This window comes from Rosa rugosa, chromosome 3, assembly GCF_958449725.1.
Source record: "Rosa rugosa chromosome 3, drRosRugo1.1, whole genome shotgun sequence".
Lineage (NCBI taxonomy): Eukaryota > Viridiplantae > Streptophyta > Magnoliopsida > Rosales > Rosaceae > Rosa > Rosa rugosa.
Genome location: NC_084822.1, coordinates 33,292,911 through 33,320,179, shown reverse-complemented (window position 1 = coordinate 33,320,179; position 27,269 = coordinate 33,292,911). Strand labels below are relative to the sequence as shown.

The following is a 27,269-nucleotide window of genomic DNA, read 5'->3' as shown; positions in this document are numbered from 1 at the left end:
ATGTTAGACAGGGACAGTGCATTTCCGTGGCGTGGTAGGGAAGACGGAATTGTGATGGTGGCGCTTGTTGGCCCAAAAAGGGAAGATGGAGGGCAGGAGAAATGGCCAGTGATCGGAGTAGGGGAGACGGAGATGCAGTTGGGCTGGGTTTTTGTTGTTGGGCCCTTGTTGGTGGGCCGTTGTTACTAGTACTGTTTAGATCTTGGTTTTTTGTTTTGTTTTGTTGGTAATAAGTCCCTACCAAGTTTTGGTTAGGACGCACTGCATGTTGTGATAGAGACAATCTTGCTTTTGGCCATCTAGCTGGTCGTTCCTGTTCTGGAGTTGGGTCAGCAACGATGGCGAAAATGTCTGGCTGTGGCATAGACAATCATCCTTGGCCTTCTAGTGTGTCGTTCCTGTTTGGTTTCGGGTCAGACGAGATGGCTATTGGGAGCAGTAGTGGATTGACGGTGTTGACATTACGGTGGTGACGGTGTTGGGTTTACTTTAGTCCCAGGTCTGACGGTCCAGCTATTCAATTTGGTCGGGTTCGAAGTCACAACAAGTGTAGGCTTGGTCAATCGAATGCAGGTTGTGTGGACTTTGGCTGGCGAGTTAGTGTTGACAAAGTTGAGTGTCAAAGAGTCACTGCTTCTGCGCTTATTGTCCTTGTCATTTAGTTGTTGTGCAAGTTTTCTTTTAGTCGGAGCCTCTTTGGCTCCTTCAGTCAGTCTTTATAAAGTTCCAATGTGAAGTCTAGTGGCCATTTCTATGTAAGACATGTTGCCCAAAATCATTGTAACCAGTTCATTATTAATGAAGTTTCTTCTTGATAAAATATATATATATATATATATATATATATATAAGAAATATTAACATACCATAGCCTTACCCCAAACTAATGATATTAACTAGAGTATTATCATCTAAGCAATATCCATATCACTTTGATTTGACACTTTTTTATGTTTTGTTAACAGGCTCGCCCACGGTTTCGATCGAATCAAACACATTCTTTTTGGAACTATTGGTTGAAGCAGATTTAAGACGTTGAAAGAGACAATTAGTTCGTGAAAGCAACCCCAATAATCAATCTTTACAATAATTAAATATATATTTCAAAGTGATGAAACTGTTTTTGTATTAGTTAACTTTAGCTAAAAAGAAAAAGGTGAAAGAGGAAATGTTTGTGGGCATTTGATGTTTGGATATGGTGATACACTGATTCGGAAAGAAGAGTTGGTGCCCTTTTCTCTCTGGTGATGAAAAGAGATACCTGATTAAAGCAAAAAAGAGTGAGAAATGCAAAGATAAACAGTTATTTAGATGGCAGAAGAATAATATGTGTTAACTGTAATTTGAGGAAGTTTGTGCAGGGAGCAGTACTGAGGCATATTGCTGAGTTTTCTGCAGGCGTTCTTAAAGTTGGAAGAGAAATGCTTTGGTCTTTAAGAACAAGATTGTTCATCACTTTAAATAGCAGTATAACTATCACTAAATTCATGGTGTAACTTGCATTGGTCTACTTATGGAAAACTGTTAGGTTGGAGGTTGGAGTACTGAATCAAGTATCCCGAAAAACAAAGGATGACTAACTAAAAATGCAAGTAATATTATCCTGAAAATGTGGCTATATATATGTAGTTATATTGCTAGTATAAACTAATGAGAGTTGCAAAATAATGTATTGTTACATAGGATTGGACTATGTTAGGCGATTCAGTCTTTTAGTTGTAATCGACCACCAAAATAAGGCCCACGGCCGTGTCTTAAGAGTTACAAATGCAAATCGTTATCGGCGGTTGAGAGCCTTATTGCAACGATAAATTTTGGTAACAGAAGTCAATGGATCTAAAATATGTAAATAAATTTTTTTAAGGGAGTTGGGTGTCAATCCATTAAAACTAGAAAAAGTTACATAGGAAAATTGCTCACCCAAAGAGGGCTATGACAATAACACAAGGCAACCTAACATGTAACCTGATCATGAAATTAGACCTAGGAAACCCAAAGGTAGTTTCCTGACACTACTTAGGGAAAGCACCGGAACAGAACCAAGTACAAGCCCTAATAATACTCATTGAACCCAGATACCACCCTACGGAATAGAGCACCCCTAGAGAGCAATGCAAAACAAAAACTAAACAAACTAGAGTAAAAAAAAATCCTAAATAGACTGAGCCCAGAACAGGCCCAGCCCCTATCCAGTCCAGCAAGAAGGAAGTCTAGACTGCCTAGCACCCACCATCGACCAGCACCTGGATCAAGCCGTCAGGACTGCCGCCTCCCACCACCATCTGCACCAGCCGGATTCCAGCCACCGTTGACACCCACTGCATGTGCACCCCGCGTTCGATCTAGAGCAAACGCCGCCGCCAGCCAACTGAAGCAAACCCCACCAGAAAACCGTGAGAGACTGCGACACCCCAAGCGGTAAAACCCCCTCCACCACCACGCAAATCCCAACGTGCTCAACCTTGCCTGCATCACCCTCTCACTAGCTGCAACAAAGGCAATCCAGATCGGATATCCAGTCGCCAAGCCATCGCACGTAGGCACTTATTCTCCCCCACGCTCACCTCCCACCCCGAAAAGGAAGCAGATCAACATGGAAATCAAGAAGACCAGTTCGATGACGACGTCGGAATGACGTGCCGTCGGACGGAGCAAAAGTGGTGGTGGCGGCAACCCTAGGGTACCAGTGCTTTCTCTTCAAAGGAAGAGAAAAAAAAAGAGTTAATTACATATAAGTGCAACTTTGAATGTTTTTTTAGCCATAAGGCCACCAACTAATTTTTTTCCCTCATAAGGCCACTAGATTAAAAATGGTGTTATATTTTGGATATAAAAACTAATATATTTACATAAATGCCACTAGAGTAAAAAGTCAACACCATTCTCTCTCTCCTCTCCGGCGAGGTCTCCGGTCAACTCCGGCCGACCTCCGGTCAACTCCAGTCGATCTCCGGCCAACTTCGGCGGGTCTCCGGTCGACTTCCGGCGAGTCTCCGGCCAACTTTCGGCGACCACAAAAGCTACTGTCACTAATACCAAAAGCTACTGTGGCTAGCAACAAAAGCTACTTTGATGAGATTTCCGGCGACCTCCGGCGAGGTCACAAAAGCTACTATCATTAGCAATTAAAGCTACTGTCACTAGCAACAAAAGCTACGCTGGTGAGATTTCCGGCGAGGTCACAAAAGCTACTATCACCAGCAACAAAAGCTATTGTCACAAACAAAAACTATGCTGGTGAGATTTCCAATGAGGTCAGAAAAGCTACTGTCACCAGCAATAAAAACTACTGTTACCACAAAAAAAGCTACTGTCACTAACCACAAAAGCTACTGATAGCAACAAGAACTAGTGTCACTAGCAACAAAAGCTACTCTTGTGAGATTTCCGGCAACCTCCGGCGAGGTCACAAAAAGCTACTGTTACCAGCAATAAAAGCTACTATCACTAACAAAAGCTACACTCCTCAAAACCAAAATCTACTATCCCCACCAACAAAAGCTACTGTTACAAATACCAAAAGCTACTGTCATCAACAATAAAAACTACTCTCACCATCACCAAAAGCTACTCTCATAAATGCCAAAAGCTATAACCAAGCAGAACAAAAACTACTTATAGAGATTGAGAAAGCTATCCAGTGACTAACAAAGCTATGAAAATGTAAAGGATACAACCAAAATAAAAATGCTACTACAATCGAGAAAATAAAACATATTCAATGGTATAAAAAGTACACAGGGTTCAATAATGATATAACTATGTAAAAAGCAACTTCCATAGTTGTCAAAAGCCACTACCATAGTTATGAAAATCTATTACAATAGTTGTATAATGCTACTGTCATTTTTCAATGGTGACGCTCTAAACCTATAGGCATAATTTTGCCACCTTCAGCACGAGACTTCATTTCAATATTTCTTGGTTGGCCAAATAATCTCTTGGTCAATGGAGGCTTCAATATCCAAATTCACATGATTTTTGAAATCTACTACTACAAATGCAAAGGGGAAGAACTCTGCAAAAATAAAGATACAACAAAATATTAATATTTGAAATGAAAACTAAAAGCAGCAATGTACCGCTGCGCCACAAATGTAGCACTCCTTATCAACTAGATAATTATAAATAAGCAATCTAAAAAGCTCATGTCATAGGTACTGAAAGCTACTACAACACACGTACAAAGCTACTGGACTAGTAATAAAAAGCTACTGACATAGGTACGGAAAACTAATGGACCAGTAATAAAAAGCTACTAACATAGGTATATAAATCTACTATAGCACATGTACAAAGCTGCTGGACCAGTAATAAAAAGATACTGACATAAATATTTATTATAGATATTCCATAACAAAACAACATGAGGACATATATATAAGGTTCACTGAGCAGGGGACAATTCTACACTCCTACTCTCACAAGCAAGTCAGATCACCAAAAGGCCATTTATGTTCAAGGACAAATGAGCACAAGGTCTGCAAACGCAAAAGAAAATGGCATGCCAAGGCTCTTGTAATGTTTTCGAGCATCCAAAACATAATATTGATTATAGATATTCCATAACAAAACAACATGAGGATAGGCAGACCATCTAGTTAAGGCTAAAGTACACAATTCATTCTTAAAAAACTGAATCAAATGTCATGAAAAGAGGGGCCAAGAATGTAGTTTTGATGGTCATAATGTCATTGCATATGATAATCTTCCCAAGCATGTAATCTAGCATAATTTACGTCAAAACTACACTTAAACTAATACTTCTTACTTCACTCCATTTCAGCATGTAAAAAGGATGTGGAAAACATTTGAAATATGCATTTTGGTCTATTCTTCAGTATTCAATAATCAATCATAGGAAGCACATATACATATCTGTAATTACCAAATGCAGTCAGACTGTATATTCCTTTGAAACATGCAGAAACTATATGGTCTCAACACACAAATCTACCAACAGAGAAAGCTAATCACTACATGTCCATAAATCAACCACAAAATCCAGTGACAAAAGCCAACAATGCATCAAATCAGGCCCAGGGAAATCGATTACAAGAACAAAATTGAAAGTAGAAACAGCGATTGAAAAGATGAAATGCAAATCGAAGAGAAGAGCTGGATATCTAGGATTAGAGGTGCCGTACAGTATACCTGGTGGTGGTTGAGATCGAATGTGAAGAGAAAGCCACCGGTTAGGGATTTCGATTCGAGATGAAGAGGTCGCGGGCCTTGTCGTCGTTGCCGGAGAAGAAGCCTCATTTAAGGTTCCAATGCAGGTCAGGTGGATGGCCTCGTCGAAGAGCCGGAGACCATAACAACTTTGTTGTGTAGATCGCGCCATGCCTCCAAGTCGTCACCGATGAGCTTGTGAGGTATGTAACGACATCGTTTCGATCCGTGCTGGTCACGCCATGCCTCTAGGTCGTCGCCGGCGAGCTCATGAGGTCTGCAACGACATCGATTTGGTTTGTGAGGGAGAGTTGCGCCATGCCTCCAGGTGTCGTCGCCGGCGAGCTCAGGAGTCTGCAACGGCATCTCGGTTAGAGAGAGAGAGAGAGGATTTTATTTATTTATTTTGAAACTAGAGAGATAATATTTGAGAGGTCAGAAATTGTGGAAGGGCACAATTGTCATAGACAAAATAATTTGAAGATAAAAGTGGCCTTATGTGTACAATAAAATTTAGGTGGCCTTATGACTAATTAAAGTTTCAAAGTGACACTTATGAGTAATTTTCTAAAAAAAAAACGTAAATCATAATAGCTCATGTTTTATTCTGAATATAATAATAATAATCTTATATAATTAAGCCAATCTTTGAGAGAATGGTTAAATTTTTGAACTACCATATATGCCCTCACATAATATAGATATTAATAAATAAATTATTTCTATATGAGGATAAGATAGTCAATTGACTATATCATATTTCAAAAGATTACAATACCTCCCATGAAAAAAAGGAGAAACTTCCTCAAAATCAGGAGAGAAACTGCTGCAACTTTTTTTAATTTAAAAAAATAAAAATAAAAGCCAATTGACATGTGCTCCGCACATGTTAAGGGGCTACTAATAATAATAAGGGGACGTGACCACTTACCCAATTTTAGGCTAAAAATTGCTCACTTGCTCCACTAAGAGTTTTTTAACCCCATTTACCCAATCTAACATCTATTGACAGTATTGCCCTCATACTCTCTCTCTCTCTCTCTCTCTCTCGACTCCCCTCAGCCTCTCTCTCATCCCAGACACTCTCTCTCAATGGACCGAGTGAATCACACCCAAGCCCTAGCCGGAATCCGAATCAGACTCACCGGCCACCGCCGTCGGCGATCTGGTTCGCGCCGAGTTCTTGTTCCTCCGAGTCTGCGACCTCCGCTCGCTCCTCAAGTTCCTTCGATCCGTCGCGGAGTCCAACTCCATCATCAACCTCTCTGTTCCAAACCCAATCGATTCTGGAGCTTCAAGGTCTGGCGATATCGCACCTGCAATTTCACAGTTCCAGTCGATCCGAGAGCAATTGCTGATGTCTTCGTCACCAGTCGAGCCGATCGCAATCGCCGGTGTCATCTGTCCCCCCAATAAAGAAAAAATATTATTGCCACCCTATTATATGTCTATTGGGGGGCAATAATCACTGCGCTGTTTATTAAAGCACACTAATCTGTCAATGATAGAAACTGGTGATTTTTGGGGTGGTCTATTGGGGGGCAATAGACATATTATTGCCCCCCAATAATTTCTTAACTGTGGTTAATTAATCACTGAAATTAGAGTTTTGATAAGTCTTATGTTGTCTTGAGTTTATTAAAGTACAATAATCTGTCAATGATAGAAACTGGTGATTTTTGGGGTGGTCTATTGGGAGGCAATAGACAGATTATTGCCCCCCCCCTATAATGTCTTAACTGTGGTTCATTTATTACAGGTCCTTTCAACAAATTGCTACTAGATTCATTAACCAAAATAATTAGGGTTATTGGGGGGTCATACAAAGTTTATTGCCCCCTAATAATTTTTTTTATAGATGGTCAGAAGTAACTCAGTTTGGTTTTAAATTAGTTTACAAAAGTACAGGTATTCAAATTCAATACTTGGTGAATTTAAGTCCCCAAATAATCAGGTTATGAGCGCCCATTTTGCCACAACGACCACAACGAATTGGCTTTTTTTTCACACTTTCCACTTGACTTGAACCGCTTCACCCTAGGCCTCCCGGGTGGCCTCTTCGCAAGATTGGGGGGTCATACAAAGTTTATTGCCCCCCAATAATTTTTTTATAGATGGTCAGAAGTAACTCAGTTTGGTTTTAAATTAGTTTACAAAAGTACAAGTATTCAAATTCAATACTTGGTGAATTTAAGTCCCCAAATAATCAGGTTATGAGCGCCCATTTTGCCACAACGACCACAACGAATTGGCTTTTTTTTCACACTCTCCACTTGACTTGAACCGCTTCACCCTAGGCCTCCCGGGTGGCCTCTTCGCAAGATTGGGGGGTCATACAAAGTTTATTGCCCCCCAATAATTTTTTTATAGATGGTCAGAAGTAACTCAGTTTGGTTTTAAATTAGTTTACAAAAGTACAGGTATTCAAATTCAATACTTGGTGAATTTAAGTCCCCAAATAATCAGGTTATGAGCGCCCATTTTGCCACAACGACCACAACGAATTGGCTTTTTTTTCACACTCTCCACTTGACTTGAACCGCTTCACCCTAGGCCCCCCAATAATATAGTTAGAACTACCAACAGATTATTCCTTCACACAAATTGCTCTGAACAAAAAGTAAAAGATCAGTAAACAACAATTATAGAGACTTTATAACAATTAAGACACATTATTGCCCCCCAATAGGCAGATTATTGCTCCCCAATAATATGGCCAGAACTACAAAAAAAAACACTTCAGAAATAGTAACAAATTGCTCTGAACACAACTAATATTTCGTTAGAACTAGAAAATATGAAATCTAACTGTTTCACAACAAACAGAATCAACAAATACGAAACGAAACGAAGATCAAAGTAAAAAAAACCAGTTCAAACTTAACACGAAGCTCAAATTCACCAAAATCAGTTCGAAGTTAACAAAGCAATTCAAAACTAACACAATGTACACAAAAAGACCTAGAAATTCGAATCAAACAAATTAAACCGAGCTAAAATAAAAAATTTAGAGATCGATGAAGAAAAGAATCAAACCGCGATGAAGGAGGAACACTGTGGGAGTGGTCAAATTCTGCTGGACCCGCAATTAAGGCAATTAACTCCGTAGTTAGTATGACGTTAAATTTCAGTCATGAATGCGGCGATTATTACGACAATAACTACGCACAATGATTACAATTATAAGTGCGCAATGAATGACTGGCGTAAGTACGCAATGATTAACCATTATTAGTGCATCAATAATTATCATCATAAGTACATAAATAAATGCATCCATAAAAGCAGAAATAATGGCGGCTTGTCCTCTAAGTAAGTCCCTGCATATATAAAGGCCGCCCGACGTCAAGGTAAATCATCGAATTCCAATTCACTCTACTCCACTACTAAGAAACATACTGACTTGGGCATCGGAGAGTTTTCTGCAGGTACCCCCCCTCCTCCTCGAGCCGTCGGTCAAACTTCGAGTCAACGCTTGAAGGAAGCTTCTAGATCATTCCCGGTCAGCTCCCGCTCCAGTCCGCATTCATTGGTGAGTCAAACTCCTCTACGGAATTTTCCTCACCAACAAGTGGCGCCGTCTGTGGGAACCAATTTTCCCTAAAAAGTGATGGTGGGAGCTGCACCATTAGAAATCTCATTTCTGTCACTAAGGACTCGGAGTGATGGAATACAAGCCCCGAAGTGACAAAAGTTTGGGTAACATAGACTAGTGTTCTTTCCTTTAGTAATCATATTCTGATTTTTTCCTTTTATATTTGAAATATATTTGTGGTCAATGTTGTTGAAATGTATGTGTAAGGCTGGTGGCCAGAGTAAATACCCAAGGCCGGTGGCCAAGGAGAATAAAATGTTGTTGATCAGATTCAAAGGGAAATGGGGGCAATTCCATGTCTCATGCTAAAAGTGAATCTTCGCCTTGAGGAAAGAATCGAGGCGGCTAGGGCCCGAGGAAAGAATCGAGGTGGCCAGGGCCCGAGGAAAGATTCAGGGCAGCCAGGGCCCGAGGAAAGATTCAGGGCAGCCAGGGCCCGAGGAAAGATTCGGGGCGGCCAGGGCCTAAGGAAAGAATCAGGGCGGCCAGGACTCGAGGAAAGAATCGGGACGGCCAGGGCTCGAGGAAATATTCAAGGCAAGATTCAAAACAGCCAGAGAATGGGCAAGATTCAAAACAGGCAGAGAATGGAAATTTCCTCTTAGGACGAGTGTCCAAAGAGAAAATTTGGGGGCATTGTGGGAGTGGTCAAATTCTGCTGGACCCGCAATTAAGGCAATTAACTCCGTAGTTAGTATGACGTTAAATTTCAGTCATGAATGCGGCGATTATTACGACAATAACTACGCACAATGATTACGATTATAAGTGCGCAATGAATGACTGGCGTAAGTACGCAATGATTAACCATTATTAGTGCATCAATAATTATCATCATAAGTACATAAATAAATGCATCCATAAAAGCAGAAATAATGGCGGCTTGTCCTCTAAGTAAGTCCCTGCATATATAAAGGCCGCCCGACGTCAAGGTAAATCATCGAATTCCAATTCACTCTACTCCACTACTAAGAAACATACTGACTTAGGCATCGGAGAGTTTTCTGCAGTACCCCCCCCCCCTCCTCCTCGAGCCGACGGTCAAACTTCGAGTCAACGCTCGAGGGAAGCTTCTCAATCGTTCCCGGTCAGCTCCCGCTCCAGTCCGCATTCATTGGTGAGTCAAACTCCTCTACGGAATTTTTCTGCACCAACAAACACAAACAAGAGCTCGATATCGGTCTATGGTGATAATCACAACATAGCTCCTCTCTCTATCTAGAAATCGCAGAGCTCCTCTCTTCGGAAATCACACAGTTTCTCTCTCTTCTCGAAATCGCAGAGCTCCTCTCTCTCTCTCTCTCTCGAATTTGCAGAGCTCCTCTCACTCTAGAAATTGCACAGCTCCTCTCTCTCTCTAAAATGGCAGAGCTTCTCTCTCTATAGTCGGGGAGTTTCTCTCTCTAAGTCTCTAAGTCTCTTTCTGTTTCAATTTTCAGCTTTGACAATTAAAAAAGGGCAAAACAGTCCAAAAATATGAAGAAAACAGGTCCAACTCTTAGAGTTTTGGGTAAGTGGGGTTTAAAAATAAAAACTGTTGTGTAAGTGGGCAATCTCTTAGAGTGTTTGGGTAAATGGGGTTAATTAACCCCAAAATTGGGTAAATGATCATTTCCCCTAATAATAAATCAAATGTTAGTTGGCTAAATAAGCACACGTTCTTATTAGACTTTTTCTTTTATTAAAATTAAATTTTGATAATTTGACGTAGTATATACGGTGAAAACCTTTCTCAAGAAGTAGTTGAAATGTTGTCAATCGAGTTCATATTTAGCGTTAGGAGATTAGTGTCCCGATTCTTTTGTTCTCATGTTTGGTGGAAGGAGGATACAAAATCACATGTATAGAGTGGAAGGGTACGTAAACAGACAAATTAGACTAATGCTAAATCTTTGCGAGTGTTTCGTTTTCATTACTCAAAATTTTGGGACAATTAGTTGCCTATTGGGCTACTGAGTTAATTAGGTGCTATTGACTTACTGAGTTAATTAGTTACCCATAAATTCCAGATTGATTAATTTGTGGATATGCTGCAATCACAGTCAGAGGAATACGGGAAGTTTCCTCTACTTTCCTCTATAATGCAACATTGCTCTAATTTAATTGATATTGGTGGAAGCATACATCCACGTTTACTAAATAGAAACAATAGGAATAATCCATCCAAGATATTCCTTTCCAAAACAGCTAGCTGCTTTCTGTTTGGTTAAAACATACAGGAAGATGGACTGTTTGTTTTCTCCAAAAAAAAAAGAAAAAAAGAAGATGGACTGTTTGTATCAACCTAGTACCATCTAATCGTCGATGCTTATAGAACATTTTCGATCTTCTGCACATTGTCAACATTCCTGTTTAGAACGAACACTGCTAGCTTCTGGGGTGGGATGGGAAAGTCAAAACAATAGCCTGCCTTGGTTGCAAGAGCAAGATAGTCTGCGTCGCTTTTGGATGTTTCAGTGCTTAAAACAGCAAAAATTGGAGTCGGATATGGTGATCTCGAGCAAGTGAGGAGAAATGGAGAATCATGAAGTAGATGTACCCATGAATGATATCGAATCAAGGACAATTATCCCTAAGCTTTTTATCGGTGCTTGAACTCACTTGTGCACAAAACGTGTTATATATGATCCAATTAATGAACCTGCATGCATGTCTTATACAAGAAAAGCGTCACAAGAAATCAATGGAGTAGTTGAAGGCAAGAAGCATTTATAGGTATGAATTCAAATGATTGATAAAATTAAACTCTTAGAGGCAAATTAATCACTAATTGGCATAATAGTGTCCAAAGATTTATTTAGGACTGCCTCCAAAGTAGTCCAGAAAGTTAGTACTAGCTAGTGCACATCAGAACGTACTACTTCAAATTCAATACAGGTACTGAGGGATGTTGGTTTTGCTAAAATTAAGAGCCAGGCTAGGTTAATATATAGTACTGCTGATTGACTTAAAGCCAAAAATAAAATAGATAATAAAACTGATGTCGATTATATGATACAAAATTGAAGGCATTACTACACTCTAGCTTGTGTTTGCTACCCTGATCGATTTCAGTTAAAATATCTTTGTATCATTTCACTTCAGCTGCCCCATAGGAACAGCAGCAAGGAAAAGTCATTATTTTCATGGTTTAGCAGGTTACTGCAAGTATGTTATATATACTCTGCTTGGATTTTGTAGGGACCTTAGAATTTATGGTTGCAAGAGCAAGGATGTTGACCAGGTCAAGTAGGGGAGCTCTTGGTTACTCCAGAGGACGTAGTTGCAAAACAAGCGTTTTGTGATGATCGATGAAATATCTTTTGGAGGCTGTTTATGTTCATCGTTATAATTGTTGTTGTCTTGTTAATGATATATTACAACAATTTATGTGGCTTAGTTAATACTAGTCGCCAAGCCCGCGTGATGCTGCGGGTTTGTTTTATTTCTAAAGCTCTATGCGTAATAAAGTAGTAAATATAATTCAAGAAATGTCGACATACTTTCATGCTGGATATGTAATGTAACTAAAGCTATTATTATTTTACAGATTGCAAAAACTGGTGTTCTAATCAAACTTGTGTATTTAAATATTCCAAAATAGACGAAGATTACTCGGCTAACTAATGTGAGTCCAACTGAAGCACAATAATTTAGAACAACATACAGATTATAAACCACGTACTGAATCAAGTGTCAAATAATATTTCCTATTATTAATTCTAGTATAACTTCCTTTTTCTTTTTTATTCTCTGGGTGCTGAATCAAGTACTTGCTTTTGTTATATAAACAGTAAAACAATTAGGTCTCCACAAAACTCAGACTGTTTCTTGGTCTTGAGTTTGCAAAGTTTTTCTTCTTGTCCAGCAGCGCCCATGGGCGGCGGTGGCTCGCCTCACTGGCTTGTGGCTGCTGCCGAACGGGAAACAGAATACTAGAGGCCTGGGTGCTTCTGGGAGAGAGGTTCTGGCTTGGATTTGAACTGTATGGTTGTGGCGACTTGCTCCAGACAAAGTCTTGGGCTCGGTGGGCAGCGGTACAACGCGGGTCGAGCGACGTCGAGGCACCTCCATGATGGGTGACGGTGATGGTGGAACTGAACGGTGGCGGCGGTGGCTGGTTTGGACTGCATCAGACTGGTTTTGGTTTCGGCGTGGCTTGCTCGGACTTCGCTGGAGTGAGGCAGCGGGATTTGGGTGGGGCATTGAGGCGGAGAGGTCTGGCTGTAGGTGGCAGCGGCGGGGGCTGGCGTTTGGTTTTTTGCGGCGGCGGAAATCGGCTTCGGGTTGAGGCAGTTGACCATTTTGACGCTGAGGATGGTCTGGGCTGGGGTCAAGCCATCCTTTGTTTGGGCCGGTGTTGGGCTTCTTGCTTGGGGCTGTTTGGTCTGCTATGTTGGGCTAGTTTTTTTGACCTAGGCCCAACTCTATGTTAGTAGCTTTATTTACTTTCAATAATTCCCTAAGTTTTTAGGGACCATAGCTTCGGTACTTTGCCTACAGAATGATCGTTGGTTCTACACATCTAGGTGCAAAGTTCTTTGGTGTACCACAATTGCGCGCATTGGCACCGGGAACTTTGTCTGCTATATTTCTTAGTTTAGAATTATGTTATTCTGCTAGGCTTCTGAAAATGAGCGGAATTGTTTCAAGTGTAATGGCACCTATTCTCCCTATGTACTGTGCCATTCTAGCCTGTGTTACTATGAATGAAATCATTATACTTCAAAAAAAAAAAGTACTTGCTTTTGTTCTATTTATAAGTATATGTTTCTGTTCCTATTTTGTTTTGTCTCATAGAGGGGTGTGTTTGGTACAAGTACAGCTGGCTTTTGCTTATTTTTGAAAATAAATGGTTGCAAAGCAAAGCAGCTGAGTGTTTGGTAAAATGATTTTTTATAATTGCTGTGAGTGCTAAAAGCAGTTACAAAGTGTTTAATTAGTAAACTCAAAACTAAAAGTGCTTTTAGTTTGTTGAATGACCTATTTGGACTTGAAAGAATTTTTTGCCTCAAATGTTTGTAATATAATGTAGTTCATGTTATGGTTAGTTTAATTCTTTATCATGTCTATATAAATTAGGGCGCGGATCCGTGGCATCACAAATTATAGTTAAAATCATACTTCAATTACCAACCATTAGATTAAAAGACTATCAATGGATGATATTAAATTAAAATTTTTCATTTAATTTTTTTTTTCTCTCTCATTGAATTAATTTAATCATAACTAAAACTCATTAATTAAAGAAAAATAAAGAAAGACAATCTTCAAAGGAATTCTTTCCTCTTCTTTAACGTTATCTCTCTCGATGGTATAATCAATTGAACACAAGAACATCCTCCAATGCCATTCACTTTCAGAGTCATCTCTGTGTTGTGTTCAAATTCTCTTAATTGCATATAAAGAGTGATAATCCAATTATCCAATACAAACCCAATTTCCCAGATTCAAGAGAAGTTTTCTTCTCTATCTAATATTAGGTCTTTCTTTTTTTGAATAATCTAATATTAGGTCTATAGCTCCACCAATCGATCGATCCCCAAAAATGTATTTTCTTCTAAGTAATATCACTCTGCCAAAGGAAAATTCAGAGTCACTGTGAGTTGTAGTTCAATCGTTTTGCCTAAGTAACACTCATCTCCAGGCTCCAGTTCGCGGGACAACGTTCTTTTATTTGATGAGAAATGCTAGCAACCTTTTCCTTTCTACATTTTCCATTCATTGAATGACATGTGTATTCCACTATCTAAAAAATTCAAATAATTAATACAATTAAAAGACAAGTTTTCACTTCCCCTCTTGACCCTTATTTAATTTCACATGCATTTAATTAAGTAATTAATTTCAGTTTCTCAACTTTTTTTTTCTTTTGTGAATCCTTTTTATTTACAATTTATATTACTCTTGTGGCCTTACGTACGTATTTATATTAGAAATACGTACATATATATATAAGAACATATTTCAAATTTTTGTCAAAAAAATAAATAAAACAGAATTGAAACTAAAAAAAATAGTCAAACGTTTGCTTTTCTTATATACATATATCAAAGAGAATATATATATATATATAAAAACAGAGAGAGAAAATTTATATAAGAGGAGTTTTAAATACACACCTCTATTTTCTTAATCTCTAAAACCATGAAATATCCTATTATTCGACTATATTAAGATTATTATTTAATATGAGTATTATATATTAGTATATTGAGATTTCATAATTTTCTTTTACAAATTTTCTTATATTTTTTGCTGGAAATTTTGGCCTATTCCAACTCCATTACGACATCAATCAATTGGAATTAATTTGAAAATATAAAATTTCACACATTTGCAAGTCCTTTAAAATTTAAACTTTCAATATTGTCTGCAAAATTTACACTTTAATGCACTACATGTTCAATATGTTTACGCAAGATGAAAACTAAAAACTGATAGGAAAAAAAAATCAAATGCTTTGCTGTAAGACCTTGGAAATTTGTTATTAATTCCTAAATGTTTCCTGGGATTAATAAAGTGTTCGTTTGTATGATTTTGTGGTTCGAGGGTGGAGTGGAATTATTTTCGGACGAATAATTATCGAAGTGCACGTTTTAGGGGGTTACGAAGTTTGACTTTTTATAGGTTTAGATTCTGTGAGAACTTCCTTCACGAAAGTTGTAGAACGCGTCGATACGAGTTTGGGGACATGCGGAACGCGGAAATGGGAGTTCGTATGAAGAAGTTATCGCATTCGGAAAAAGTTTCCATTTTGGTTAAATAGGAAAAAAATCAGAAAAATCAAAAGTTTCCGAAATGGGAAACTTTTTCTCTCTCTTCGGTCCCGACCCCAGTTCGTCCCCTCACCTTCGCCGGCCGATTTCTTCCTCCTCTGGCCACCTTTTTCTTCGATTCCAAAAGAAATCCTGCTCTCCTCAGTCCCCTCTACACGTTTGTGGTGGTGATTCATCGTCGGAAGCACCGTAGACGGCGATACACGGCCGGGAAGTTTGGCGGCAGCGATGCTTCGAACCCAGATCGGAGATCACGTTTCCGGCCACCATAGCCGGTGATTATTGGGGGCTTTTGAAGCCCAGAGGACGTATATGCTTCCCTCCAAGCGACTTGCAACGATACAACCTGTGTAGCTCGAATTTGGAAGATTGGGAATCTAGGGTTCTTCGAATTTCTGAACTTGCGAGGTAAATTCCGGCCAAATGGCTTTGATTATGACTTTGTGCTAGTTATGAAAGTTTCAATTGGAGTTGAGATGAAGAACTTTAGTGTTGGAAGTTTTGTCAAATTTTGACTTTGGGCCGGTGGCGGTGCCGCCACTGTGGTGGTGTTTTCCGGCGGCTTCCGGCCACCCCAAGGACAGTTTCTGTTCCTGATTTCGATTTACTCGTCGATACGAGCATTTCAATATATAGTTTGTAATTTTTGGAAATCGTATGAGCATGTTATGAATTTTCAAAGTTTAGCGTTTTCGGTTCGATTGATGTTCGATCCGTGAGGATTTAGCCGTCCGATCGACTTGTAGTTTTGATTTGTTGATCGTAGAAGTGTTTTGAAGACGTTGGATGGTCTCGGATGAGGATCCGACTGTTGGATGGTCTCGGATGAGGATCCGACTGTTGGATCGTCGTATAATTGTGTTTTGTGAATTGTGTGCTTTGTGTTGTATTGAGTGTGGCCTTGATGTGATTAGGTGATTGACGGAATTGTGTGAGCGGAGTATGGATGATTTTGTGCTTGTCTTGGTTTGTGTGAAGACGCAACAGGATTTGGAGGTGAGTAAATCTCACGGTGTTTCGGTCGATAAATTAGTTATGTTTAATTTAGTAGATTTAATTGTTAGCATGCAAAATCATATTTATCAAAATAAATTATTTGTTTTAAAATATATGAACTTGATCGACAACGGTTCATGGGTAAGTTAAAACATGGTTTTGATATAAAATGATTTTCGAGAAGTATAATTTATAAAACTATAGTTGGTATTAGTGGTCATTCCTGCGTGAATGATTACATATATATATATATATATATATATATATATATATGTTTACGTGGAATATATATATTGGATGGTGTGACATTGGTGAAGTAATGATGGTGATTTGATTGAATTATTATTGCGAGCATTTACTCTTTCCGGGATTACAATTCATCATGTGAGTGATTGATGTAATTGTATGAGTGTAGCGGTATACAATTCATCATGTGAGTGATTGATGTAATTGTGTGAGTGTAGCAGTATACAATTCATCATGTGAGTGATTGATGTAATTGTATTAAAAGAGTATTTGGAGTTGATGGGTGATCATCTACTTTAGTCAAAGTCGATGGGTGAACATCGATTATCGACTTTAGTTTGGAGTTGATGGGTGATCATTGACTTTAGTGTGAGATGTTAGACTTCTTCATTGATTTTCCTTTTCCTTCTAATTGTTGAATTTTAAGTAATCTCCTGAACTAAGTTATATGCAGGGATTACTGTGTTTTGAATTGTTTGTTTTAATGTGATCTCCTGAACTAAATTATATGCAGGGATTACCGCTTTTTGAATTGTTTGTTTAATGTAAATTCCTGAACTAAACTCCATGCAGGGATTTATATGATTTCTATTATTTGTTTTTAATGTGATCTCCTGAACTAAGTTTCCATGCAGAGATGATTACTGATTTTACTTAATTCAATTGTAAGTGCGGTTGTGGTTTGAGACTTGTAGTGAGTTGTGAATGAGTTGTGAGGTCATCGTTTTGACAAATGCTTTATGTTGAGGGGAAGTGAGTGTGATTTGTCGTTGAGATGATATGATATGAACTTAATGTTTGGTTGTGTTTTGTGAAATTAAATAATGTTGCTTTAATTCACCTCACGAGTTGAGAATTATAAGCATGCGTGACGTGAGTCACTTTAATTGAGTTTACTCATACGGGCTTAAAAAGCTTACCGGGTTTGTTTTGTTCAATCCCGGTGCACTATTCTATGGTGTAGGGGTTTTTGTGCAGGTTAGAATATCGATTAATCGTCGTCGAAGCTGAGGTGTACGTTGGGTAGCGTGGACGTCGAATGGTACTCTTAGTTTTAAGTCTTCCGATGTGTAGTGAGTTGTGGTGGGTGTGTTTACTTATTGAATTGTCATTCAGTTTAATTTGTAAACTATCTGTCATGTAATATGTGACTCTAAAGAACGAGTCAGTATTGACATTGTGAGCTCAGTTTGTTTAGTTGCTTAATTTAAATGAAAAAGTTTCTATGTGTTTTTCTTGTGATTGTTAAGTTATCGCGTTTCGGATTTGAATTTATTTATTCAAAATTCGGGGCGTGACAGTTTGGTATCAGAGCGTAAGGTACATATTTGGTGACAGTCAGTACTACTCGTGTGATGACCCGTCTGCAGCGGATCCCCATCATATACTCTTCGGTATTGACATAGTCATTGGGTATGTGGAGTGTTAGGTGTTGTCTAAAGCGTTAAGTCGTCAGAGCATAGGTCGGCTCTGTAAGTGAAGTGTAGGAGCTTGGTGTAACTTCTTTGAGTTGTAGTCTTTTGAGGAATGGGAACCTCTGGATTAAACTCTAGTGTAGTGGTAGAGGATGGTTTTCATGGAAAATCGTATCCTTTTGTGCGGAGTAGTCGTTTGGTTGTTGGGGTCATGGCGTTTGACCTATGCTTGTATGTAAAGTCGGTACAAGTATTTGATCGAGTGTAGTTGTGCCTTCCTAAGTTGGATTGGCAGAGGTATTGGGTGGAAGGTGCTTATCAGGGGATAACCATCTTGTTTAATTGCGTGCTGTCTTAGTGGAGCTTTTTTAGCATACTATTATGTGTTTAAGGTGACACCGAGGTATCTATGCTGACCTTGTGTGTGGTTTGAGTTCTTGATATGGTGTTGAGAATGATTGTGGAGTGCTGCGTCTCTGATTTTTGTTGTGGTAGAGATTTCGGCAATGCTGATTGTGTTTGTGGAATGCTTTGTGATGACTTATGTGTAGGTTAGCTGAGGCTAGACCTTACTGTGATTTTGGTTATGAGATGGTAGGAATTGATGAGTGATTGTACATGCCTTATCTTGATGGTGGTCGAGACCTTGGTGTAGTTGTGATTTGGTGAAACAGATTCCTTGTGATTTGGAATGGTTTCACTGTGGCAAATATATGTGTTGATTGAGTGATTTGAGATGATGTTGTTGTTTTCAATTCTTGTAATGCTGGGGTTGTATGATTGGCGAAGTGATGCAGATACTATTGTGAGGACAGGATTCTGGACTGTTGTTTTGTCTGTGTGATGTGCTGCAATTGCAGAGTTTTGATTCATGAAATGATTGATTTACCATCAAGTGGGGTGGTAAGGCCATCTCCAACCCAAAGGGCTAAAAATGGCCCTGGGGCTAAATTTTAGCCCTAAATTATGTACTATTCATTAATCTGACATCAACCGTCTCCAACCGGTCAAGGCTAAATTATAGCCCTAAAATATATTTTAACATTTTGGATTGGTTATATATATGTGTGTGTGTGTGTGCTTATTTTTTAAAGTATTGACTTATAGTAATTGAAATAATTTATATGATAAAAAATATTTTTTTAAATATTTTAAAATAAAATATTTGTTTGAAAAAATACTCACTTGATCTTCAAGATTGCCTCCACATGCGCCGAAGGGGTTTGTCTTGGGCCTAGGAAGCCATTGGGTTCCCCTTGACAAAGTCAAAAAAAAAAAAAAAGATTGCCTCCACTTTGGTTCCTCCTCTTGGCACGTTTGATGCAAGAGTGCCATTTGTTCATTTGAGGAAAAATGTGTTTTTGCCACCGAGATTTGCAACTCTCCCACGTCCTTTGTACCAAAATAGTATTTTGGATCTCCATGAATTTTTGTTGGACTTGGACCCAAAGACCATCTTCCGATTGACTTGTACCATTGACGGAATTTTGGGATACTTTCACGAAAGCAACGGTGAGTGCTTCATCTTCCAACGGTGACCAATTCACACTTCTTTTCGACGAACTAGCCATTTTCGATAAAAGTAAAATAAATGAGAGATTAAGAATAGGGAGAAAATAAAAGATTTAGAATAGAAAGATATATATGAGGAAGTAGAAGGAAGATGTGAAAAAGAATGTTGAAGTCATATGTATTTATAGTGTAAAAGTTAAAAAAAAAAAAAAAAAAAAAAAAAAACCAACGGCTAGCTGACGTCAGCAACTAGCCGTTGCTGACGTCATGCTCCCGTCAGCATCAACTGCAGCCCGTGGGCCACCACCAATCTGATCCATTTTTTTAAAGGGGCAAAGTGCTACTCAAAGTGCTATATTTAGCACTACAACCTCACCTTTGGCCCTCTATTTTGGCCTTTTGGCCCTTAGGTTGTTGGGTTGGAGTCTAAATGGGCTAAAATTTAGCCCTTTAGCACTTTAAGATCATGGGTTGGAGATGGCCTAAAGTGTCGTAGTGTGGTGATGCTCGGTATTGTACCGGTATCAGTGTGTTTGATCATGGTACAGTTGGAAGGGATGTTGATGCGACCATTGTTGGAATCGGCTTGTATTCTAGCGGGATTACAGAGCAACTTGGATCAAGGGAAAGCAACTTGCTCAATATCTTGTGGAGGCTTCATGGGGAGAACATTACTTGCAGGGGAGCGTGGACTAGATTTGAGAATGAGTTAGCCTTACCTGATTGTTGGGTAGTGTGCTTAAATTTCGAGACGAAATTTCTTTAAGGAGGGTAGAATGTAAGACCTCGGAAATTTGTTATTAATTCCTAAATGTTTCCTGGGATTAATAAAGTGTTCGTTTGTACGATTTTGTGGTTCGAGGGTGGAGTGAAATTATTTTCGGACGAATAATTATTCGAAGTGAACGTTTTAGGGGGTTACGAAGTTTGACTTTTTATCCATTTAGATTCTGTGAGAACTTCCTTCACGAAAGTTGTAGAACGCGTCGATACGAGTTCGGGGACATGCGGAACGCGGAAATCGGAGTTCGTATGAAGAAGTTATCGCATTTGGAAAAAGTTTCCATTTTGGTTAAATAGAAAAAAAATCAGAAAAATCAAAAGTTTCCGAAATGGGAAATTTTTTCTCTCTCTTCGGTCCCGACCCCGGTTCGTCCCCTCACCTTCGCCGGCCGATTTCTTCCTCCTCCGGCCACCTTTTGCTTCGATTCCAAAGGGAATCCTGCTCTACTCAGTCCCCTCTACACGTTTGTGGTGGTTATTCGTCGTGGGAAGCAACGTAGACGGCGCTACAAGGCCGGGAAGTTTGGCGGCAGCGATGCTTCGAACCCAGATCGGTGATCACGTTTCCAGCCACCATAGCCGGTGATTCTTGGGGGATTTTGAAGCCCAGAGGACGTAGATGCTTCCCTCCAAGCGGCTTGCAACGATTCAACCTGTGGAGCTCGAATTTGGAAGATGGGGAATCTAGGGTTCTTCGAATTTCTGAACTTGTGAGGTAAATTCCGGCCAAATGGCTTTGATTATGACTTTGTGCTAGTTATGAAAGTTTCAATTGGAGTTGAGATGAAGAACTTTGGTGTTGGAAGTTTTGTCAAATTTTGACTTTGGGCCGATGGCGGTGCCGCCACTGTGGTGGTGTTTTCCGGCGGCTTCCGGCCACCCCAGGGACAGTTTCTGTTCCTGATTTCAATCTACTCGTCGATACGAGCATTTCGATATATAGTTTGTAATTTTTGGAAATCGTATGAGCATGTTATGAATTTTCAAAGTTTAGGGTTTTCGGTTCTATCGATGTTCGATCCGAGAGGATTTGGCTGTCCGATCGACTTGTAGTTTTGATTTGTTGATCGTAGAAGTGTTCTAAAGACGTTGGATGGTCTCGGATGAGTAGCCGACTGTTGGATCGTCGTATAATTGTGTTTTGTGAATTGTGTGCTTTGTGTTGTATTGAGTGTGGCCTTGATGTGATTAGGTGATTGACAGAATTGTGTGAGCGGAGTATGGATGATTTTGTGCTTGTCTTGGTTTGTGTGAAGACGCAGCAGGATTTGGAGGTGAGTAAATCTCACGGTGTTTCGGTCGATAAATTAGTTATGTTTAATTTAGTAGATTTAATTGTTAGTATGCAAAATCATATTTATCAAAATAAGTTATTTGTTTTAAAATATATGAACTTGATCGACAACGGTTCATGGGTAAGTTAAAACATGGTTTTGATATAAAATGATTTTCGAGAAGTATAATTTATAAAACTATAGTTGGTATTAGTGGTCATTCCTGCGTGAATGATTACGTATATATATATTTACGTGGAATATATAAATTGGATGGTGTGACATTGGTGAAGTAATAATGGTGATTTGATTGAATTATTATTGCGAGCATTTACTCTTTTCGGGATTACAATTCATCATGTGAGTGATTGATGTAATTGTATGAGTGTAGCGGTATACAATTCATCATGTGAGTGATTGATGTAATTGTATTAAAAGATTATTTGGAGTTGATGGGTGATCATCTACTTTAGTCAAAGTCGATGGGTGAACATCGATTATCGACTTTAGTTCGGAGTTGATGGGTGATCATTGACTTTAGTGTGAGATGTTGGACTTCTTCATTGATTTTCCTTTTCCTTCTAATTGTTGAATTTTAAGTAATCTCCTGAACTAAGTTATATGCAGGGATTACTGTGTTTTGAATTTTTTGTTTTAATGTGATCTCCTGAACTAAATTATATGCAGGGATTACCGCTTTTTGAATTGTTTGTTTAATGTAAATTCCTGAACTAAACTCCATGCAGGGATTTATATGATTTCTATTGTTTGTTTTTAATGTGATCTCCTGAACTAAGTTTCCATGCAGAGATGATTACTGATTTTACTTAATTCAATTGTAAGTGCGGTTGTGGTTTGAGACTTGTAGTGAGTTGTGAATGAGTTGTGAGGTCATCGTTTTGACAAATGCTTTATGTTGAGGGGAAGTGAGTGTGATTTGTCGTTGAGATGATATGATATGATATGAAGTTAATGTTTGGTTGTGTTTTGTGAAATTAAATAATGTTGCTTTAATTCATCTCACGAGTTGAGAAATTATAAGCATGCGTGACGTGAGTCACTTTAATTGAGTTTACTCATACTGGCTTAAAAAGCTTACCGGGTTTGTTTTGTTCAATCCCGGTGCACTATTCTATGGTGTAGGGGTTTTTGTGCAGGTTAGAATATCGATTAATCGTTGTCGAAGCTGAGGTGTACGTTGGGTAGCGTGGACGTCGAATGGTACTCTTAGTTTTAAGTCTTCCGCTGTGTAGTGAGTTGTGGTGGGTGTGTTTACTTATTGAATTGTCATTCAGTTTAATTTGTGAACTATCTGTAATGTAATATGTGACTCTAAAGAACGAGTCGGTATTGACATTGTGAGCTCAGTTTGTTTAGTTGCTTAATTTAAATGAAAAAAATTCTATGTGTTTTTCTTGTGATTGTTAAGTTATCGCGTTTCGGATTTGAATTTATTTATTCAAAATTAGGGGCGTGACATTTGCTTTCTTACTCTACTCACTCTCACAACTTACTGGCTACCACCTCCAAAACGACGGTGGATCTGAATGAGATAGCTCTCGAGATCACGTTGAATTGTATTCAATACAAGATGAAGAATACATATCTCAACTAAAGATTGTTGAACGAGGTCTTTAAATTCATGTCCATATATAGTCGAAATTCAGCTGATGAAGTGCGGAGAAGAAAGATGTATTGCAACGTATAAGATTTAGAAAAAGAGATATAGAAATGCGCGATTCAATTTTTTTTTTCTTCTAATACATAGATGTCTATTTTGGTCATTTAACTTACTTATAAAATCTAATTTGAAATATAAAATAATAGGGATGTGTATTAAGTAGTTAGGGGTGTGTATTTAAAATTTCTCTTTATATAATCATCTAATCTAACATGTATTTTAACGAAAAGGAAAAAAAAAAACGTTTGCAGCTGCCATGTCAATGAGCTTCACCATTTTGTTTTTTTTTTCTTTTTTTTTTGTGGGTTTTATATAAAAAAAGATGTCAAAAAAACAAAAAAAAACTCAGTATTATGGAAGATGACCAAATAAATGAAAGAAAAATTTTGGTTGAAAAACTTAGGAAATATAAGAAATGAAAAAAACGTTAGAAAAAAAATTAGAAAAACAAAAGAGTCAAGAGTTTTTTTTTTCTTCATATTAATAGAGAGCATTTAATAAGGTCAAACATAAATAAAGGGTAAAACATGGAATGAAATTAGTTGGTTTTTCAAGATAGTAAATGTATAGATTGTAATCTCCACATGGCACAAGATAAGTGGGGAAGGTAGAAAGGAAAAGGTTGGAGGAAAGGTTGCTAATATTCCTCTTATTTGATTCAATTAAGAGAAATTAAGTTGACGTTGAAATTTGTCGCGGCCGTTTACAACCATTGAAGGAAAATAATTGGAAGATTTGTTTCGTTAATTGTATTCCAAATTAGAATAGCATTTATTGATTTTTATTATGTCATAATAAATAGATTTGATTAATTAATTAAAAACGAAAGAAAAGAAAAAAAAAAAAAATAATAGATAATGATTTATTCTTTATGACTCATCGTCTCATCTCATCCAATCCATTGATAGTCTTTTAATCTAATAGTTGGTAATTTAAGTATAATTATAACCAATGTATTAAAAAGCGCGCCTCAGGCGCGTCTTAAGGCTTAGAAAGCGCGAGGCGCTGTAGAAAATGAGTGTGTTTTGCAGGTGAGGCGCAGACGCGGACAAGGCGGCGATGCAGGAGGAAAAGGCGGCCAAAGCGCGCCTTAAGGCGTCTAAAGCGAAAGCCTGAGATTTTTTTGTTTTGTTTTTTTTTTCACCAAAAACGACGTCGTTTTGGTGTTTTGAGAGTTAAAATTCCTTCAAGTCTCGAGCTGAAGTCATTTTCGATTCCTTCAGCCTCCTCCATCAAAACTCCGACTCTTTCACTTCCAAATCCCAATTCCCAGGCAACAAATTTGATAAAATCATCAAGAGCCCATGAGTTTTCTCAAGGATTTGGCTCTAAAGGAGGTTTTTTTTTCACACTTGGAGCAAGAGATTTTCTCACTTGGAGAGTTGGAATCAGATTTGCAGCAAAGGATTTAAGGTATGAATTTGATTTCCTCAATCTTGCTGATGAATCTGATTTGCAGCAAATGTTCTGTTTTCTTGTTCAATTAATCACTTTGGTGCAACTGGGAATGTGAGATTATGATAATAGCATAAATGAATGGAAATCATGTATGATAGCAATCGGTGCAGTGATAGCAATTGATACTAAATGAGGGAAAGAACATGAGTATTGGCAAGGTTTGCAGAATATGCAGACCATAGTGTTGGGGATTATCATGTGCTTTGGTCATATTACTCACATATGACAGCAATCTGGGATTATCATGTGTTTCTGGTAATCATTTTGTAATCAAAACAAAGGAGTGGTGTTTCATTATGGCCAAAGTTGCTGGCTTTACCTCTAGCAGAATTGCTTTCTCAATTAAGTTTCTACTTATTGCAGTAATGTTCCTTGTATGGCAGATCAAACACCTTCAAGTATAGTGAGGCTGGCTAGAGTACTAATCAATAATTAGCTTCTGGTATAGCTTCTGTTATTATCTTATAGAGAAATTGACAGTTATGTTTGTGTTGTGACGTGACGGTTATGTTTGTTTTGTGAGTTTCAGGGGCACATGATGTGGCTGCATAGACAAGACTCCTTCAAGGAGAAGATTGAGGGATCTTAGTGAAGCCAGTAACAATGATGCTGATAATCAGCTTTTAAGCTTTGAGCCATTACCATCAGAATTGTATGTAAACAATTCCCAACTTCTGTTTTTTTCAGTCTGTGTGATTGGTTTCTGAGTTTCATTGTGTAATTGGGAGGGAGTAGTCTGATTTTGGTTGTCAAATTTTAGTTTTTGGTTACAATACATGTTCTATATATAAGACTAGTTATATACATAAATACAACTAATTTATACGTAAGGCTTACGCCTTACGCCTCAAGGCGAACGCCTTCTTGAGGCTCTCCCGAAAACGCCTCGGCTACGCCTCAGACTTTTAAAACATTGATTATAACTATAATTTGTGATGCCACGGATCCCCGCCCCCTATAAATTATTCATAACAATCTTTATCATAGCACATAACCCATAATCAAGGAATGGTTGGTAAACCACTGCAAGTGGCCTAGTGGTTCACTTACAGTGGTTCTTGCTTAGTTGGGTGTGCTCCCCAACCTAGGTTAGAACCTCGAATCTGTCAAAGTGGTCAGGTACTGTGCTGCAATGCACAGTTGGAGCATTTCACATGCGCCGAAGGGGTTTATCTTGGGCCTAGGAAGCCTTTGGGTTCTCCTTGACAAAGTCAAAAAAAAAAAAATGAATGCTTGGTAAACTATTGAAACAACAAAAAGCTTAATAAATTCCAGTCACAAGGGAGTAGTTTTCAAGAGTAATTTGTCTTTGTTCTCATAACACTCTGAAGGTTTTGCCAAAAAGCTTAATATATATAATTCAAGTCACAAGGGAGTATAGCTCTAATTCCTACGCATCTTCATCATCATTCCTCTTGCGAGCAATGCGAACCCTGTGTCACCTGCCATCATCAATCAGCACCTCTGCAACAACTCCGTCCCCATAGCTAGTTTACACTAGTTCCACATGAAAATCCTACAAATCATCACCATCTACACCAGTCTCCCAAATGAATAATTCTCAATGCTTTAGAAGACAATGACTGGACAACGCTATAATTTAGTACAAAGAAAAAAACAAATATTCTAGTAGATAATAGTTATATAATTTCAAGCTTATATTTACAGTAATCCTTGAGCAAGTGATCAGCTCTATAGCAAGTCCCAGATGCCTCATCCTTAAACATAAGATCGGTGAATTTCGTTTAAAAAAAAAAAAAGATCGGTGAATTTATCCACATGACCAGATGCTTTCAAAACAACCTCAGGTGTAACACAATGGCAGTCAACTTCTAACATGTTCTATTCAAGCACAATAGTAAGGGTAAATTTTACAGAGACATAAAGATAACTGATACAAGTAGAAGCAAATACCCAAGGTATGAATAATCTACAACTGAAATTTGAAAAAAAAGGCATCTGATCCATATCTAGTTCTATTTGTTGTTCAATTGTTTCAATTTGTTCTCCCTATCTTTTCAAAAACAGGACTAGAACCGAATACAGAAATCTCTATCAAAGTAGCATGAATACATTTGAATGCATTTTGCTTCTAATAAAATTTTCTGTTTTCATCTATTCTCAATCCATTGTGAAACATGAACTTATTCTTTATTTGAATGCATACAAATTGAGTATTAGCAGATAGAACATTTTAATCACTTCAGTATGAACAATGAAACACTGAAAACCATGTCTGTCCCTAAAATAATATCATATAATCAATGTGCTTTATGAGATCCATGAAACACTAATATCTGAGGTTATGTTCCAGTTAAAATTTGAACAAAGACAATGATGTATCAAGATAAGTGTTCTGAACAGGCAAGTTTAAGAATC

General features: G+C 38.3%; 1 protein-coding gene across 1 annotated transcript; it reads left to right on the top strand.

The window, feature by feature from the left end:
* Positions 1-25,702, top strand: LOC133737597 (uncharacterized). Its single transcript, XM_062165125.1, has 5 exons — positions 1-171; positions 1,362-1,467; positions 24,464-24,845; positions 25,254-25,308; positions 25,420-25,702. The coding sequence occupies exons 1-5, from the start codon at positions 1-3 to the stop codon at positions 25,477-25,479; spliced, it is 774 nt and encodes a 257-aa protein (XP_062021109.1). The 3' UTR covers positions 25,480-25,702.
* Positions 25,703-27,269: the final 1,567 nt, after the last annotated feature.